At 54.2% G+C, this 19698-nt stretch overlaps 1 protein-coding gene across 1 annotated transcript; it reads left to right on the top strand.

Annotated features, from left to right (window-relative positions):
- Nucleotides 1-5434: 5434 nt before the first annotated feature.
- On the top strand, nucleotides 5435-13850 carry LOC112970515 (protein SSUH2 homolog). The gene is given in 9 exon segments (XM_026075001.1): nucleotides 5435-5557; nucleotides 6355-6424; nucleotides 6519-6634; nucleotides 7225-7287; nucleotides 8203-8288; nucleotides 9482-9574; nucleotides 10118-10223; nucleotides 11359-11466; nucleotides 13689-13850. Coding segments are annotated over 9 exon segments (924 nt in total). The 5' UTR covers nucleotides 5435-5437.
- Nucleotides 13851-19698: the final 5848 nt, after the last annotated feature.

Here is a 19698-nt window from a genome sequence, read left to right on the forward strand (position 1 = left end):
TGTGGTGGCAAAGGAAAAGGCAGTGAACGAAGCATTGCTCAGGTCTTCTGTAACCTCTGCTCTCAAAGCAGCACGCATTTAACGGCTATAGTAGATACTGGAAAGCAGCTCAGCCCCAGAGCTTTAGCTAGGTGGACGGTTCATGAGATGTCCCCAGCGCGAGGCACCTGCTTGTGGGTTTGTGGGACACGCGACGGTCCCTCTGGGCAGTTCGAACGGCGCCTGGAGCCCACGCTCGCAGGCCAAGCCCAGGCTGAATAGGTCTTGTGCTTCGTGTTACTGGCTCTAAACCGTACTGGGCTGAAGGATCTTATGGTGTCTTTGCACCGCTCCAGCTGTAATCTGGTCCCATGTGCAGGCCCCGTGGTTCCTGAATGTCTTCCTCTCCTGTGGCTTTCCCTTTGGGAAGCCGGCGTGGTCTGCATGGGTGGTTTGGCACTGTCTTTCCTGACACGCTTCTGCTGCTTCCAGCTTTGACATTAATTCATTAATTCCTAACATCTGCATTGTTTGCTGGGGGGAGTGGCTCCAGGGGCTGGGTTTCATTTCTGTGAACACCGAATTTGCAGAAAACAGTGTATTCCATGGGATTGCTGGGACGAGATCATCTTTGCTCCTACCCTTTGAAAAATGGAACAAGCAATGAAAGCAGACAGTAAGTAAAACTAAAAGAAATATTTTGCATGCCATACCAACAAGTTTCTCTGATTTTACTCAGTTGCACTTCTTGATTAATGCATTCATAAGCTGAGTTTTCAAGTCATATGTTAAAAACTAACTGTTTCCAGAACTGAACGAACCCTTCTTCTACCAAATGTTAGTACGTGCAYGCTCCCAGGCGGTGATTGCAGGAGCTGAAAGGGTCAGCGCGTGCCTTATGCCACATCTATGGGGCTAAAGACACTGGCACATGGTCACGTCCAGTGCAAAGTCCACTGATTGCGGTGAAACAGGTACTTAATCCTTAAAAGTGTTAACTTAACCTTAACCCTGAACCGCTGCTCCTGGGATGCTTCCTGGCTTCGTCTTTAAGGTAGGATTCTTGGAGTCCAATATAGACTGCATGGCAGGGGTTAGAGATTAACCTGGGGTTTGTTATCTTTTAACAAAATGCTGCTTAATCAAAATACCTGTCATAACRGATCTTTGATCTTATGCCTCTGGCTAGATCTTTTTCATTAGATATTAATATGGTGCATGAAGAAACTCTAATTATGTGAAACATTGCTGTCACTGATACCGCTGAAAAGTAATTGAGTTCTGAGGTTCCTTAATTTATGAATGATAGAAGCCTTGATTAGGTTTAGAAGAAATAATGATAGCACAGGAAGCCGCTGTTTAATCAAATGAAGAAAAGTAGCTGCTGGCTGCTGTGCTGAAGGCGCTGCGTGGAAGGCTGAACGCCAGCTCTGCCGGCCAAGTCGTACGTGGTGACAAAACACCGCGTGTTATCGGCTGGGTTTTGCCAAGGATGGAGGCTTTCCAGAACTTTTGGCTAAGGGCCCGATCCTAAACCCACCGAAAAATGGGAGCGTTTCCATTGCCATGGACAGGCTTTTGCTCGGTTGCGGTTTGTCGGCTGCAGTGTTTGCTACCCGCACGGCTTGCCCGGAGGGTGCGCGCGGGGGCAGAGTTGGGTGCAGTGTTTTATACGTGTCTACTGCTTGTCCATCCTGCACCTAGAATTGCCCTGTTTGCCTAAAAAAAAAAGAAAAGGCCAGACCTCTTGCAACCTGACTTTCAACCAAATGCAAGACGGTGCTTTGCCACGGGGTGGGTGGAGGTCGGTCAACGGGAGCTTTGTGGCCRGGGCTGAGCYGCTCCTGCGCCGCTCTGCCCCATGGCAACTTCWCCAGCTACTTCTGTAGCTCCAGGGTGGGATCCCTGTTGCACAGAGCAAGGCCTGAAATATCTGATGAGTAACAGCCCAAGCGCTGAATTTCCTGGCTTTGGTCAAAGTGCATCTCAGGCTCATTGTTATTTTAAAGCGGAGCTATGTGTCCGTGTTTATGCACTATTGTGATTTCCAACAACRTCGCCATGGCAACAAGCGTGGTGTTGATCTAATTGCTCCGAATTTGGGATATTTATAACCTGGTCATTTAAACCATTTCCACTGGACTGCAATATGGGACTCATGCTCTTATCTCCAGTTTTTGTTGAAGAAAGGTTATCGCTTAACATTTACACATTAAAAATAGGTGTTCGGGTTCTCTTGGTCATGTGCATAGAAATCTAGTTCAATTTAGAACTAAAAGAATTTAATTTTTTTGTGTGATATAATAGTTAAAATAAGAACCTGGGAGTTCAAGCTTCCAGAATATTTCTCTGCAAAAATCCTTGGAAAACCAGCCCTCCTCCCTCTTAGTCCTTTTCCCGCGTGCATGCTGAGGACGGCACTCGCTCACCTTCACAGGGCAGTGCAGGCCTCAACGAGCTAGGGAAAAGGAGCCCTCCATGAAAGCGTGCAAAGCCCTTTCAATAATTAAAGGTTTGCAAAAGCTGCATTTTCTGAACGAGGAATTCACAGCATTTCCAGTGATACCCGTATTTCCTTTTCTTCCTTACTGGACAAATGCACGTGGGCAATCCGAACTGCCATGCCTTAGCCCACATCCCGCTGTCTTGGCTGGGTTGATTTCTCGGGGAATCGGGAGCGAACCTCGGCCCCCGTCTTGCCAGCTAGCGCAGCGAGGCGGTGGCCACGTCCGGAGACGGATCTCCAGGCAGCTCAGCTCCCGTGACTCTCTGCAGACTTCCACGGGTGGGGGGGTTTATCTACCTTAACGCAAGGGTGTAGAAATTACGGGTCGAGTTCTGAGCTAAAGGTTAGCAAAAAGGCAGCTCCTCTTGTGCCGAGGCAGGGCTCTAAGGAAGGCAGAGGGCCCTTCTTCCCAGGCGTCTAGTCCTCTCCGCCGGCAAACGAGAGCTCCCGGACGGGCGCCCGACTCGCGGACACCCGCGATCTCCGCCGGGAGCCCCCTCCCCAGGGACGAGGCATCTTACTGATGTACTTTTTTTCCCGAGAAAGCCCGCTGCAGCGCTCGGCGCTCGGCGCTGAGCCGAGCTCCTCGCTCCTCCAGCCCAAGGACGGCCGCGTCTTCTGCCCCAGGAGCACGGCATTTCACATGAGGCGTGTGGCTGCTTGTTTTCCTGGGAAGGAATAACGGCGCGATTAATTTAGCCTCCTGGAAGAATGGAGAAYGGTCCCGGAAGAAAAGCCCAGTAAATCAGGGTGATGGATGAGGGCCCTCGGCGTCCTCCGCGCTCGGGGCTGCGCGCTGCTGCTAGCCTGGCGTTGCCGGCCTCTTCCCRTGCTCCTCTCTTTTACAGGCTGAAGCTTCGTAATCAGCTACTGTGATACGAAAGATCACTGGATAAAAGGCCTCTTAATAAAAGGGATTGTTCCTTTGTTAGGAAGCAGGAGCAGCGATTGTTGAAACCGGCTATTTTTAGGRCAGTACCTAGGGAAACAGCCCACAGATGTCCCATGAACAGAATCGAAATAAGTTGGAAGCTTTCAGAAAAGGCGGTTGCTTAACGACTGGAGGGTCATTACCGTTCAAAACGAAGACTGACCTTTCAAAGACACCAAGAGATTCYGGCATTCAACTCTCATATGTTTAATGGGACCTGGACACAAAAGTTTGGGCAATTTTGAGCTCTTCAGCTATAGCTTCTTATCYGCTTTCCAAACAACGCATCCGGATCTTTGGAAAGACCCTGATGCCGTCTTCCTGCAGGTGCACGCTGTGCTGTGCGGTGCCGTGCGGCCGGCGGCGTGCTCCTGCGGGCTCAGCCGGAGGCCAAGGCAGCTCCTGACCTTCAGGGCGTGCGATGCCTGGAGCCCTCTGCCCCCCGGGGGCACCGTGGGAGCCGAGGGCACGGGGGTTTTGTCATCCACGCCGGGTGCCAGTATTGCTCCGTTTTGGCGTGGGGACGGCGCTCGTGGAAGGCAGGGTGGAGGGAAACGGCAGCGCGTCCTGCTGCCTACGGGGCTGCTGCAGCTTCTTGGTCTCCGCAGGCTCCATCTCTCCTCCGTGACGCCCCCCCCCGTGCTGTCGTTCCTCTGTGCTACAGGTGCCCTGGAGCTGGACGCGGAGCCCGGACGTCCCCAAGAGCCTCCGGCCCCCTGGGATGGCTGGGAATGGGCTGTCCCAGACAGAGGTATCTATGCGGCACCAACTTCTTGTCTTTACGGCAGCTTGCATGCACGAGACTTGTTTCCGCGCTATCCCAAGGACAAATAGCGCCCGCCTAAGCCAGGGTGGGCAGCGCGGGAAACCCTCCCTGCGGCACGCTCCCGCTGTGGTCCGTGTCCGCCCGGCTGGGGAGCGACGTCTCCTTGGGTTAAGCCTGGCCTGAGTTCCTCTGCTGTCCTTTCGCCCAGGAGGAGAGGAGCCGCCGCCGATGCCTGTCTGGGACGCGCCGCGATGGCCGGCCGAGCACGGCCGCGGGAGCCTGGCCGCCACGCCAAGGTGAGCCGTGGCTCTTGGGAAAGCGGTGCCGTGCAGCCCTGCTTGTCGCCTTCGTTTCGCTCCCAATTTTCACCTTGAATTTCAGGGGAAAACATTTTTTTTTCCTTTTGCACACAAAGCAAAAGCAGCACTTTATCAGACCCRGCGGGGGCGGGTGGGAGGCTGTTCCCACTCGTTTTCTGCATCTGCACAAAGCTTCGGACTGGATATCCCACGGCATTACGTTTTTAAACCTTAATGAGAGGTGGGGGGGAAAAAATGATCGCAGGACATGGTGACCTGCCCAAAAATCTCAGAAACACGGTCTTGAAATGACAGAAAAGCAAATAAGCAAACATAGGAGCTTTGAATTCGATAGATGCCCGAGAGCAAGTGTGTTTTAAATTTCCTCTGGATAGCATTGAACTTGGAATTAACCTATGCGCCAAGGGCGGAGGCGCTGCAGCAAGAGCGGTCAGGACCCAGGTCTGCCCCAGGGAACCGGCACRGCTTTGGTCCCGCTTGCAAACAAAGCTGGGAGGGTTTTGGAGAACCAGCTTTCAGGGTCACCTTTTCCTGTTTGCAAGGTCTCTGCTTGTGTGAGATGACAGGCAGGTTGCTGATTTGCAGCCTGCCAAGTCCCGTCACGCTCATCTTGYGGAGTGGCTCTCCTCTATCCCGCCTGCCGAAGGCGAGGGTTTGCGCACCCGCGGATTTGTTTTAGGCCTTTCTCTCTAATAATGATCTGGTTGATATTGCATGGGGATATTTTTAAGGATGCCAACCTCTTTCTTTATTCTGTAATAAAAAAATGGTGCTGGCAGTGATTAGTGTAAAAGATGTGGGTGCTCCCAAATGAGCTCCACTCCTTTTTYGTTTTTGCAGCATATTGAATGTTTCTAGCTAATTCTTATAAAAAAAAAAAAAAGGTTAGGAGCTGAAAACCTGCTGCGTTTCTGTTAACGCTCAGCATCCCCCCGATGACGGAGGAGGCGGCCAGGACAGCCCTGCTCAGGTTCCTTAACTCCAAATGCTGCTACGGGAGCAAGGCTGCGGGCGAGCTGGTCATCCAGGAGCTGAAGCAGCTGACYGTCTACCGCGTGAGTCCATCCCCCCGCCGCGCCGGCTCCTCTCTCCTGAGYCACCGGCATCGTTTCCAGTCTCATGGGGACATTGGGATGTGAAGAAATGGCTTTGGTTGTACTTTAGGTGTGGTCATGCAAGTGCTCTCCAAGGGAAATAATCTACCTAAGGGTTAACGACAGGCTTTTTTAAGGGAAAAGTCCTTCTTCCTGTGTAGGACAACATCACCTGGCACAACCCCTGAAACACTCCTCTTCTTGCAGCTTAGTTTTGCCCAAAGAGGCCATTTCCTTAGGAAAATCGGAGGTAGCTGCTGTTTAGCTTGTAATTTTGGTCGCGTGCAAGCACAGAGCGCGAGCTGCGATGCCACACGTCCTCCCCCAGCGGCAACCGTCTTCCTGCAGGATTTAATTCCCCAGGAAGCGCGCGGAGCTTCGTTCCTCCTCGCCGTTCCCCTGCAAGTGGGAAATGCCCGTTGCAGATCTGGTGCTTGCCRTGGCTAACAGCGCTGGGAACGTCCCTGGACGAGCACGTCGGGGCAGAGATGCTTCGCTGCTCGCGGCCGAGGTTATCCAGAGCGCGCTCCAGGGCTTCGTGTCAGCTGGCCCTTCCCTAAAAAATAAGCCACGGGATTCTCTGCATAATGGGAAAACACGCTTTTGCTGTGAAAATGCCAACCAGCTTTTCTTAAGCAAGTAGTACGTGGAGCTGGGTCTTGGCAATATTTTCAGGCTCTTCTGTTGCTAGCAAGTCGGGGTTAAAATGTAAGCGGTTCCTCTCCGTGGTAAGTGACCACGCGGCTTTTCTCTCCTAGTATCGGCTGGAGACCTTCCACGAATCTCGGCTGAGCGAGTGGGCGTTCGAGCCCTTCCCGCGTGAGTGATGCCCGCGGGGCGGCGTGGGGGCTCTGCAGCCTGGGGTCTGCAGCGCCCGAGCCTCCTCTTCCTCCTCCTCCTCCTCCTCCTCTTCCTCTTGCAGCGGCCGGGCGGCCCCGCGGAGCAGCGCCGCTGCCCGGACCCCCCCGGCTCCCGGCGCCCCCGCCGTTCCGGGAGCGCACCCGGAGGCTCCGGCTGCCCCACGCCGCCCTGGTCAAGGTAACGGCGGCGCCGCTGGCGCGGGGGCTTCAGGGCACGGGGGTGTCCCGCGTCCCGGCATGCCGCCCCGGCTCTGCGCCCGCGAGGGAGGGCGCCTGCCTGCCTGCCCGCACCACTCTGCGGGCTCCCCCCCGTTAAATTCCTGGGGAAATGCTCAGAATTTCCTTTTCCCCGGCGTTTTATTCATTAAGAGTTTGAGGACAAATTTTGCTTCGGCCTTCTCAGGCACCAGGACTGCATGATTCCCCTTTTCTCTTTATTTCCTTTCCCGCATCAGCAGCGCATCTGTTTGCATGACGTCCCCCATTTGGCTTTTGGCACGTCTACAGCGGGCCAAATTATTTTACTTTTTAAGTGAAATTCTGAATAAAGAAAAAAAAAAGACTTTCCATTGACAGCACTAGATATACATTCAGTAATTATTATTTATGATTTGTTTTATGCTCTTACAGCCCAGTTTTAGGGGATTGGGACTGTCCCGTCCGGACGGGGATGGTGCCGCGGGCTCGGCTGCAGCAGGAGTGTGTGCGCAGCGCGAGCTGGCCCGAGCCCCGTGGAAGCTCGGCAAATAACCGGTTTTCTGGTTTCAGGAGTGCCACGGATGCCACGGGCACGGCCGGTCCAAGTGCAGCGTGTGCCACGGTGCGGGCTGGGTACGGAGCCGCRAAAACCTTCTGCCAGGCGTTTCCTGCTTTTTCTCTTCCTTTTACGTTTGGGTTTCACCTGCAGAACTGCAGCAAGCGCTGTCATGTAACTGTGCTTGTTATGTGGGCTGGAAGCCTGGAAGAAAATTCTGTTAAACTCCAAATTCCTCACAGCAAACCCTGAGTGTACRTCTTGCTCAGCCCAGCTCCAGCTGGGGTTTCCGGGGTTTCCAGGCGGAGGCTGTGAAATCCTGCCCCATTGGCAGAGACCTGCAGCAACTCACCCCATTTTTGACCGATGATAACCTACGTGTTATAATGAGGGGAGGAAAAGGAGAATTTGCTTCTGCGCTATTGAAACAAACCTTAGACGTAAAATAGAGTGAATTGTTTGCTGTCTTTCAAATGCTCAGTCCTGCATTCAGGGTTTCCGAACGGAAGAGTAGCCTTAGGCCAGGGGTGCAAGTGCAGCCGCGGGTCCGGCCTCCGGTTTGCTCTTCTGCGCGGGTATTCCCAGAAACTGCCAAATGATGTRTTGTTATTGCAGACAAGATGCAGACTGCTGCTTAAAGTTAATCTCATTAAACACAAATACTTAAAAAAAATATTCTACTAACTACATGAATAAATAAAAAGTAGAAAAATATATATCTAAGAAAAAAGGCATTTCATCTTAGAACGCATCCGATCGATTGATTGATATCACTAGTGAATTTGACTGAAACACCTAAGCAGTCTAGAGTTACACTTTGTGAGCTATTTCATATGCTCACTTGCAAAGCACCTACTYGGCATGATGTTGTCCTCTGCAAGGCTGAATTAGCAAATCTGCTGATTATGGGCGTGAAAACTTTTGCTCTGTAAACCCGACACCTTCTTATCCTAGCAGTCGCAACCTATTTTAACGCGTCGGTGTGCTTGCAGACGCGGTGCGTGACGTGCAAGGGGTCTCGGCGGAGCCTCAAGCAGCAGAAGAGGTGCCAGCTCTGTTCAGGCACAGGTCGCAAGAGGTAGGATGGGCTCCGCTGCTCTTCATCGATTCGGGCTCTCATCTTTGGTTTTAACGTCTGTTATTCACGTTGTATGTCCCACTTTCAGCATTCAGAAACCACGCTGGTGTCCCAGACTCATGAGATATATTGAAACTTTGGAAAATGACATTTTCTTTGGCTCTCTTTTTCCCATGTTTTTTTACCTTTCTGTTACAAGGCTGTCACGTTTCCTGTCTTTTCTTGGAAACTGGAGACGCTTTGGGTTTTCTRATGAGAGCAGAGCTTCTCAGCGCTCCAGGAGCTGAGGCGGAAAATAGGCTCCAGCTCTCTCCRGGYTCRTGCTGAACCTCCAGCYGGCAGCGCTGCCCGCGGGTTTTGCWRGGCGCAGSGTGGYCYACGGCGCRGCGAGCAGGCGGAGGGAAGGAGAAGACCCTCRCGAGACTTCGCCAAGCCTGTCCACGGCAGCGGAAGCCTTCGCATCGATTTTTGCAGGCTGCTCTTTAGGCTCCGTCTCCRCAGAGCGTCGTCTGGGGCTTGGCAGGTTTCGGAGCTGCTGCAGCTCGGAGAATTACCACTCTATTGCTTTTCCAAGCGTGAAGCCTAACAGGCTTAAAATGATCTTTAAGTGACAAAAAAAATAGGGCCCTGTTCTAAAACTATTTTGTTTATGCGGCTCCACTAAATTTAAAACCACAGAGATGGTATCGTGCATAATCACGGCAGTCATTTTAAAGCACGAATCCACCAGGGCTAATGACGTCTTGAAGAGCCTTAATGAATCAGTTGTTAACCGCTGCTAATCTGTGCTGCACCGATGCAACCCAAACGCTCCATGCACAAACATATGCCTCCTGCATCTGCTCGGAGCACAGCTAGCAGCGCCTTCGACCGACGCGCGGCTTCCCGCCGCGGTGCAGGGAAATTGCTGTTATCCTTAATTAGATGTACAAATACATTCTTTGACTAATTCCACATTTACAAATAGATTTGCAGCTGGCATTAGTCATTTGTTTTTCCCAACCGATATGCCGTATCCCTTGAGTCACAGACCCGGGGAAGACGTTATGCGCAGTGCATGCGGTATTATTAACTCCTCCAGCAGCTGGCACAGCTGAGCTAAAGAAATAGCCTTAAAATCGCCTGCAGCTCTGCAGGCCTCTGAGGGCGGACAGCTCGGATACTGCTTAAAATCTTTGCTCTTGCCTCAAAAGGTGTAATACCTGTTCCGGCCGGGGCAGCAAGACTTGTGCGATGTGTCAGGGAGAGAAAAAGCTCCAGCATTTCAAACAGCTGGTGATAACCTGGTGAGTAGCACAGCTGTTCATAGCTGTCGTTTTTATTCCTTGCCTGCCCCAGCGGGTACGTCCTAAGTGCTTTCCCACCTTTTGACGAAACGCCTTCCACCAGCCCTTCTGAAGGCCTTCACTTTTCAAAATCCAGAACCTGCCCGTCCTCACAGCGGCCTTGCGCTGGGGAATTGCCCCGGAGATGCTCGTTGCACTGCCGGGGTTTGGGGGCCACCACTGGGGAAGGCGTTGCAGACCCAGCCGGCACCAAACGCAACGCCGCCGGCAAGAAAAGAGCTAATAGGTCTAGAAGTTATTCTGAAAGCTGATCACCATGAAGATCCGATTTCTGGATTACGTATGCAGGAATCATCCGTGGCTGCTGAATATACGAGGTTGTTAAGAAACTGATGCGGGAGAGCACAAAGATTAGGAAGGCGTTATCACGGTCCTCAGAAACCAGGGAGCACTCGAGCACTGCTCAGGCATTTAGGAACGTTTTGGTAGACGGCTCCGTGTCTCATAAAGAACCGCTGAGCGTTTGTTCCCCCTCCCTTACAGGAGGAACAACGTCTTTGAATTTGTTTCTGCGCATCAGCTGGACCTCCCAGGAGAGCTGCTCAGCAGAGTCAACGGGGAGAACGTGTTCAGGGACGAAAATGTTCAGGTGAGCGTGGGTCCCGTCCCGCAGACCCAACCCCTTCCCCCTCGGAGCCTCTTGGGGAGCTCATCCTGCCRACGAAGACTTGCCCAGCCAGTTTTGGGCCTGGGATTCAGCGCCCGGGAGCTGCTGACGGCAGCRGCTGCTCTGTCCGGGCTTTTGCGGGGATCAAAAGCCACAGAGCCCTTCAAGCAAAATGCTAATCAAGTGCTTGGCATTTACTCTCTTTCGCTCCTCTAAATGCGGGGCTTCCAGAGGGAATCTTCCTCCTTATACCACCAAAAGYGTGGGGGAAGCAGTCCGGAAATGACTGAAATGCAGCATTTCCTCCCCTTACAGCCACTTCCATATTTGTGCAGTTCTCAGTCCAATTTTTGTTTACGTGAGTGTAAACGAGTGAGGATTTAACTGTGCCTTTTTATTATTTATTAGTTGTTTTGCAGTGGCCTGCAGAAACTTTAGTCATGTACTAAGGCTCTGAGCTAGGCGCCCTGCAAGCACGGACCAAACGGCCCCAGAGAGCTATTACTCAGTGTCATGCCTCTCTGGCAAGGATTTTGCAACTGGTGCTGCAGAATCCTGCTGGGATTTGTATGATGCTTTTGCATCTGAGTCACTCTTCCACAAATGCTTCAGATCTGAAGGCCTGTGGGTATTGAAATCGGTGCGACCTTAACATAAACGGCTATCACTCATGACTAACTAACTCTGACAGGTTTTGCCGCAAGCCCAACATTTCTTCTGTAAATTGCCCACGTGCTGGGGAAAACAGAGAGGCTTTGCACAAAACCCTTCAGGTTTGACTTGAAACTCTTGGATCAAGGCGAGCACGAATCCCCTTGGGACGTCGTTTCTATAGAGTCGCCCAGCGGCAGGCTTTAATCTGAGGCTGGAGAGCAGCAGCTCCTTCCAGCAGCAGYCCTTCTCCACGAGAAGATCGCTAGCCTGGTCCCTACGTTGGGCACTCGTGCATTTTTCTGACTGGGGTACCGTGGTGGGACGGACGTGTCCTTGGGGCTTAGCACGTATTCTGCATTATTCCATTTTGCGCCCGGGTCCTTCCTTCCTTGTGCGTTTGATGRGGGGTGGAATGAATGTGTTTGTGCCGGACGAGCAGGGTGGCCGGGTCTCTCCGCTCCAGGTGTACCCCGTCGCTGACTTCCCCGAGCCGGAGATCTGCCTGGCCTCGCAGCGAGCCGTCGCCGAGCACAGCGCCGCCTTCGCCGCCTCCTCCCGCATCCTGCAGCAGGTGAGGGGCAGCCGGGGCGAAACCCCCGGGAAACGGCCCGCAGCCTCCGGCCCTCAAAGTTTGCTGCTTACGCTAATTGTGGTTGATTAGCGAGCTCGATTAGGCACAATAAGATGCTGAGGTTAATCACCAACTTTTTGTTATTTATTTAGAGGTGATTTTCAGCAAACAGAAAGGAAATTTTTAAGTGAAATAGCARGGAAATCATTTTTCAGGAATGGATTGAACGATGAAGGAGATGATTGTGGTTATCACTGTTCCTTTTACCTTTTCAAAGCTCTGGCAAACATTATTTATTATCACTATTTATATCTGAGGAGCTAATTTTGAATAAACATTAGGATTCCCTTCAGTCTGATTCTTGCTAGAATATGGTGATCGCTGTTGCTCCTATTAGAAAAGTAATTACAAATGCAAAAGTTTGGCTGGAACATACTGTCTTTTCACCTACAGGAAAGATGAGGTTTCACGCTAAAAATACAAGTAAATTCAGAGACCAAAATAAACTTAAAGGGAGGTGATCTGAATTTCCACGTGGTCTCTCAAAGCCAGCTCTTTGGCAAACTCCAGTCTTCCAGCTTAATTCCAGGCTACGATTTCCACTTCTCAGTGGCAAAAGCAGTTTGTTCGCTAGGCTGACACACACCGCCCAAAGCACCCTGCAGCTGTACGGGAGAGCAGGTGCCAAAAGTCTCCCGCAGTGCCAAATCCCCAGCACCACGTGCTGTTTACTGAGGTCCGGGCTGCGTTCTGCCGGCACTTTCCCCACTGCCTGATTTTTCACCCCTTCTGCTTGTTGTTGGCTAAAGCTCCTCTGCTTAATAATCAGCATCTTTTGCAAAAAGAAAATGCTCTTCTTGCTCATTTGCTTGGCTGCTTCAGTCCTGGTTTCTTATGAAGTCGGCCATATGTTGGAAGTAAATATCAGGCCCGTAAATATTCCCTTGGCTTCGGGCGGCCAGAGCCTGGCAGATTTTGCTGGCTTCGTCRAGCTTTGTTTAAAACTAGGACTTTGTGCGTAATTGCAACAAGAAATTAGGATGAGGAGGGACGTCCGGGCATCSTCACTCGGCGGGAGCGGCGGGTCGCTGCTCGGTGGCCTCCCGCAGCCCCTCGCTGCAAGAGCAGACGCGGCCGCGCGGCCGGTGCGGCGTTGGCTTCCCGCGGCGCTAGGTGGCAGCGACTTGTCGCGCTCGGGGCGAGAGGGACCCGCGGGGGGAGCTGCAGGTCTGCGCATCGCTCCGGCCGAGGGGRTGGGAAGAGGCTCCGGTGTCCGGGAGCCGAGGGGTGCACATCTGGCCCCAGACAGGGTGATTTTTGCTGCCGCGTTGCGGGGAAGGAGCTGGAGTTTCAGATACCCCAGCATTTCCRCTGGTGCGGGAAAGCAACCCGACGTGCTGCCGTCGCTCATCGCTTCCCTTTTGTATTTTACCGTGAGAGTCTCCAAGCGGCCGCGTCAGGCTGAGCACGTAGTATATTTGTGCTGGTGGCTTTCCTGTCTGATCGGGTAGGAAAAATTCACCAAAACTTGCGTTTGGTTCACGTTAGGAAAAGGCGAGAATTGCTGAACTCATTTTGCACAGAAAAGAGGGGAACGAAAGGGGGATCTGCAACGCGGGAGGTAACGTGTCGCCACGGGGTTGGCACCGAGCCGCCTCGCGGCGCCTCGTCTGCCGTGAATAATAATTGCCGGATAAGCGGAGCCGAGAGYGGCTCCTCCCCGCTGCCGGCAGCGAGGTGGGCGAGCGGCGGGGGTTAAATCTGCAGCAGTCCCTGCCGCAGCGCGGCGCACGGTGCACGGCGCACGGCGTCTGCTGCAGCCCCGCGCTCCGCCGGCGCGCGCCGTGCCACGGCTCAGGCCTCCGCGCCGCTCGCCGTCCTGCCCCCGTCAGCCCTGCAAYGCCGCCGCCGCCGCGCTTAAAGCTCGCGGAGGAACCTGCGGCCGCGTCGCAACTGCTCAAAAGCTGCTGTAGCCGGAGGGTTGCACGGCCGCCCGAGCAGCAGCGCGGCACTAGCAGCGAGCTCACCCTTGCCCAGCACTTCGCTTCTCCCCTTCTTGCTAAGCAGCAGCTGTCTYGGACCTGCACCGCTTACGGCTAAAACCTTGCGGTTGTTTTTTCTTTCTTTTCCTTTCTGCATACGTTGCTCTAAAAAGAGACGCGGCGTCTGCTCCAAACTCCGCTCGTTAGCTTCGAGCTTGTCATGACGTTTTCTTTGCCCAGCGTCAGACCATCGAGCTCATCCCCGTCACGGAGGTTCGCTACCGGCACGCGGGGAAGCCTTACGCCTGCTACGTCTACGGGCTGGAGGAGGAGGTGCACGCGGCGGACTACCCCGCGCGCTGCTGCCGCTGCGGCTGCTGCTGCGCCTGCGCCCTGCTCTGAGCCGGTGCTGCTCCCGGCACGCTCCTCCGGCCGAGGCCGGGCGCTCCAGGCCGCAGGCAAGGGACTGGGAGCCGCGTGGCGACAGGGCACGGAGGCAGGATGCGGCTCCCCTCCCCTCGCGTGGCGATTCCCCCAGCGCACCGGTTCCCCTCTCGCTGCATCGTCAAAACGACAGGTATTGGCAAAAGCATCTTCAGTCCCAATGTGCAATTTATGGCGGGGACCTTTCTTCCTTCCCCCGTTTTATTTATGATTTTTTTTTCCAAGTTACTACACAGTCTGCAGCGATATACTTCAAAATCTATTAAATCATCAAGCCTGACTTCAAAGGGTTTGATTTCGGCGTGGCCGGACCGGTGGTGCCCCGGCGTGAGCGTCAGCGCGGCAGAAGGCAGCGCCGTGCCGGGGCCGAGGCAGCGCGCGACGCTCCGGCAGCCCAGGGCACCGGCGGGAATCGCCCGGCCGGGAAACGCGGCGTCTGCGCAGCCCAGGTTTGCGTCTCCCGAGGCTGGTTTGGCCCAGGATAAAAGCRGGAGCGATGAGGAGCTGGGATGGTTTCCCTGCTTTGCCACCAAGCGCTGCCGGCTGGGGAGAACATCCAGTTCTGGGTCCCGAAGCAGAAAATGGGTATTGGCGTAAGAGCCTGGAGAAGGCTTTTCTGCCAGGGCTTGGGTTTTTTTTTCTTTTTTCTCACCCATCTTGCAACATTTCTCTTAGAAAATGTTGGAAACAAAAGCTCAGGCGAACCTCAGATCACTGGGTTTAAGGCTAATTCTAGCACTTCGGTTTGCAGCGTGAAGCTTGARAAGCCGAAGCAAACAGACCCTAAAAAGCTACAGAAAAGTGCAAGCAAAGAGAAAGCCATCAACACTCATATTTAAAAACAAACCAGAGCTCTCCTCCTCCCGCAGGGTTTATTATTTTTTTTGATGTAGTTCTCACGCCGTTTGGGGCCTAACCGAGGGTGTTTGCAGGGGTGGCGTTGGCAGCAGCGGCAGGCGGCTGCGCCGGGCCGGGCTGCGCTTGCTGCACCCCGGCTCCGTGTCTGCTGTCGCAAAGAAGGCTGAGACGGATGAAGCTCAGTGCGCCAATTCCTGCCCGTTTGGGGCCGGGAGCCGCCCCTGCTCCGCGGAGGTGACGAAAACCCGGCCATTCCTGGCATTTTTTTTTTGCTAGAATTTCRACTATATTTAGCTTAAAAATAAATAAATTCTTGGCTCGGGCGCGCTTTTTCATGCCTGATGAATTACCAGACCTCCTTTCACAGGAAACTGTAAAATTCCTCGGGGCGATAGCTTGCCTCTATCCCGGCTAAGGAAAACAGAGCCGGCGCACACACACCGCCCGCCGGCTCGCACGCAAATGGCTTCGCTCTGAGAGCGAGCTGCTTATTAGCAGCATTAATAACGACACCGCTGCGCTTGTTGTTAACATTGCACGAGAATGAGGAAAGAAACTAGCAAGGAAAAATGAAGGGAAGGGGCTTGCGGAGCCGCGGGAAAACCCAGCCCAGAGGCACCCGCGGCCCCCGGCACCGCACCAGCCCTGCTGGGACGGGGAGCGAGCGCAGGTCCTTCCTCAGGCGCCAAACCRCCTCGGGTGCAAACTCGCCGGCAGCCAGGCTCTTCCCGGAAAGGGGCGGCGAAGACACGGTTTTGTAACACCTGCTCATAAGGGGCCGGTTCCGAGACGCCTGGTGCAGCCGGTGGCCCCACGCTCCGCGGGGAAACCGGAGAAAAATGAACGATTGCAGCAGACAAATTGATGCATCCCTTGGTTCAGTGACCAAAGCGTTTTTTGAGTCATTACTGCTATTGCCACCGCTCAAGCACGTTTGCAGCCGCAGCTGCAAACCTCGGCGGTCCTTGTCTTGCCCCGTGTCGGCCGCTCCCGGCCCTGCTGCCCCTGCGCTGAGGGACCCCGCAAATCCCGAAACACACGTTTGTGGCCTCGGGCTCCCCCCACCTCCCTGCCCGAGTTGTCAAGATTTTATTGAAGAAAAGGGTCAATCTTCCGATAAAACAGCAAGTTCACTGCTTTGAGTCGAAAAGCCAAAAACTTGCTGAAGAAACTCCTCGAAAAACAGTATCTTCGTGGAAAAAGCCTGCCCGGTGCCTCGAGGTGTCTCGCGAGCACCGGGAGGCTCCGTGCGCCGACCAGACACGGCCGCCGGCGCGGGGAAGCGCCGCCGCGTTCGGCTCTTTTTCCTCTCATCTTTCCCATCCTAGAGGCTTTTCCAGCCGCCTGGCAGCGAGCCCGGGGCTCTTGCTTTCTCGACATGGTAACATCATATCTCTGTTTCGCTCTGGCTAATCATCAGCCAGACTCCCGTTTTAGCACATATTTCCACTAAAATGCTGCCATATTTGGCTTTTTCCTCTCCACGATTCCGGTGACATCATGCCCGAAGCAGCCGATTCACGTAAATACCRGAGGAGCTAATCGCAGCCCAGTGCGTCCCCTGGAAAGGGGGGCGCCCACCCTGGCCCCCGTGCCCACCACCAGCCTCCACATACCCTTCTGCTGCCCCGTGCCCATTCCCGGCACGCGGAGCCGCACGGACGCACCGGTGCCGGTCTCGGTGCCACTTGCAGCGCCCTGGCGGGCAGGCAGTGCCCATAACCGAGGAAGCATTTGCGGGACCTAAGCGCTTAGCTGTTCCCATTTCCRAGCGTTGCGCTTCTCCGGGAATCCGGGGCTGGAACAGGCCCTGGCCCATCACGCCCAGCCGTGCTGCGGAAAGCCCTGCTCCCTCCCGGAGTTGCACACAGCGGGAGTTGCGCACGGCTGCGGCGYGGGAAAATCAGGCTTATTTCCCTGCTCCGGCACTTTCTCCTCGCCTGGTTGGAAATTCACAGCCCGGCTCCATAAATCTCCTTTTGGCTGAAAACCCCACTGTAAAAAAAAAAAACCCTGTGCCAAGAGCTAATTAAAAATAAAAAGAGGAATAATTTTGAAAAGTTAAACGAAGTGGGGTATTTCTGGGTTAGGGATGCTTCCCAAGGACATAAATCCAAAGCAAACAGAAATTAATGACTCCAGAAGCATAAACCAATCTATTTTACTGCRCTTAAGAATGAATCTGACATGACATGCTCGCTTGCAAGCCGCGGTCTGGCCGGCTGGCGCTGCCGCTGCCCCCCACGCCGAAGGGACGGGCACCGTTCCGGATGGGTCRCCAAGCAGCACGTTTTCCAGAGCCTGGAAATGCATGAGTTGGTTCCGGCCCCAAGACCACGCGAAACGAGTTGCATTTCCCCTGGGCATCGGGGAGGACGAGCCGGGGAGGCTCCGAGACAAGCGTGAGGAAGCACACAAGCCGGCGCTAAAACTGAAAGGTTTCAACCCCATTTCATTTCTTACCCGTTTGAGGTTTGTTTCCCGAGTCAGAGTCACCGTGGGAAGCTGCGGGGCCTTTCTGCTGGGAAGCGGCACGGCGGCAGCAGCGCTTCACCGCCGCGCTCCTTGCGCGCTTGCTGGCGGTACCGGGGCAAGATTTACGAGCTGCGTGCAATAAAAAATGCAGTGTTCTGTTTTATCACAAGCCACTTGCAGGGAAAAACTACTTTCTGCATTAAAACAAATGGAAGAATGGAGACGCCGGGGCTGTTTTCACCCTCAGAGGCGCAGGCTGTAAAAGCGCTCCCGTAAAATTATTGCAGAACGAGGACCTGCCTCTGGAGCRGCACTTGGCAGGTTACAAATCCTGTTTTATGTAGTAAATCATAAAAAGAAAAAAAAAATCCCTTCATCATTATTACTGTCATTTTCTCAGCAGACATTAAAAACCGCAGTTAAGAGTGAAAAAGCCGAAATGAAGCTGACCGCTGCCTTGAGCCCCGCGGCTGTTGTCAACAGTCAGACGGTCGCGGTTGTGCTCGTCGCGGAAAGCGCATCAGCAGCAGTCGCATCCCGCCGCGCTTGAGCCGCCCTCGGAGGGCGGCCGCCGCGCGCTGCGATACGCGGGCCGCTCGTCTCAGCAGGGGCCCCGAGCGACGCAGCGGCTCCCTGCCACGAGCGCCTGGCCGGGGTTTCCGGCGTCTCCCCTCGATCCCTGCCGCACGGCGCTGGGGCTTTGCCGGCCCGTGGCGCCGCACCTGGAAACACGGCGCGGGATGCCCGAGGTTTTTCTGCAGCCTAAGTGAAACCAAGAACCGGAGGTGATCCAAGAACTTCATTTTAAAGGCAAATTTACTCCTTCCTTGGAAGACGATAAACAGCCCAACACGCGCTTTTGCAGCAACCTTTTAAAATCACCTTTTTGGCAAATAAGAATAGCAACCGCAGGTAAAACATGTTTCTTCTGATCCGACGTTGGCTGAAACTTGGCTGTGCAGCCGCGCCGGAGCTGCCGGCGTTGCGGAATTTGTCCCGAGCGAAAACGAAACCTTCTTTCCCCAGAGAGCAGCATTTCTGGGAAAATCCTCGCGCCRCGGGGGGAAGCCTCGCTCGGAGGGTGCGGGGCTGGTGGCTGGACCGTGTCTGCGTCCCTCGAACCGAGGCAAGGTGTTTAAAAAAAAAGGGATCTGAACCAAGATCCGCTCCCGGCCCCTCCACTGTGCCTCTTCCGGTGGCTACAACAGGAGCAAAATCCCTAACAGCACRGAGCAAGGTGGGTAGGGGACCTCCGCTGCTGGCCAGGCTGGCGTGGCTGGGAGAGACCTGTGCCCCGTTTTGGGGCAAGATGAGGAAAGCTGGCGCGAGCCCCGGTGCAGCCGTACACTCCCCAAGGAATGAGGCTCCTTAGCGAACGCCGTGTGCCGGGAAAGGGCTGGGGAAGCAGGCACATCTCTGCAGCCAGCATGCATTTGCATTTTTTTTGGCTTGCAAACTTTAGGCACACTATTATTAAAAAAAAAAAAAAAAGACGCTAAAGTCAACGGGGGCAAACTGATAGCGATGGGTGGACGAGTTAACGCACGACCAGCGTCTCTTCGTGTGGGATGATGCCCCAGCGCGGCCGGTTCGACACTGCTGCGGCGCGGCATGCATGCAAAGCACCCATCAGCGCCAGCAGGAGCAGCGCCCGGCACAAACGGGCCGCGACTGCAACCCGCAGGGGAATGATTAACCCTGTCAGCCAAAAATATTTGGGAAAAGCTGTTCTGCAAATTCATTTTTTCCTGGAAATAAAAAAAACGTTTCTGAGGTTTGTTCACTGCGTGCATACATTAAGGATAAATAAGGCTGCAAACTGTTGACCCTTGGGACTTAATCTTTCGTTTCCCACATTTATCCCTTGCAGGAAGAGCTAAGTGACACTCGCGGCCCGTTCGTGCCCCAAAGCGCGCTGTGCCRTGGCCGTGGCGCGCGTGCGCTGCGCGACGCCGCTGTGGCAGCGGGATGTTTCTGCATGCAACAGCGGGCGGCGGGCTGCAAAAACTCCCGGCGGTTTGCTCGCTTTGGTGGCGCTCGCCTCCGCCGCCGGTTCCTCCCCAAAGGGAAGGTGCGATGCTTCAAGCCGGCCCAGGTCTTGCTCGGCTCTTGGGGGTCACGCGTGCAGCGCCGAGGGCAGCGCCGCGAGCGTCCCGAGCTGCCCCCGTTCAGCCCCGTTTCGGGTGGGTTTGTGTCGCAGGTGCCCAGCGAGGGCTGCGCAAGGGCAACGCGCAGCAGTGACACGTTGCGGCACTTTGCACAGCTTTTGCAAACCCGTATTTTTGCAGAGCGCGTGAGGCAGGACACGAAAAGCACTGTAAGATACGTGTGGTGCCAAAGCGCTCCTGAAGATGTTTGCATGCCTAAACTCTTAAAATAAAGATACATTGCATAAAAAATCTAATTGTGGAGAGATTTACTTTTGGGTGATTTGACTGGAGAGGTTGAATTAAAAAGTGAATAGAAGCTCAAA

Source organism: Apteryx rowi, unplaced genomic scaffold (assembly GCF_003343035.1).
Source record: "Apteryx rowi isolate R43461 unplaced genomic scaffold, aptRow1 scaffold_4, whole genome shotgun sequence".
Classification (NCBI taxonomy): Eukaryota; Metazoa; Chordata; class Aves; order Apterygiformes; family Apterygidae; genus Apteryx; species Apteryx rowi.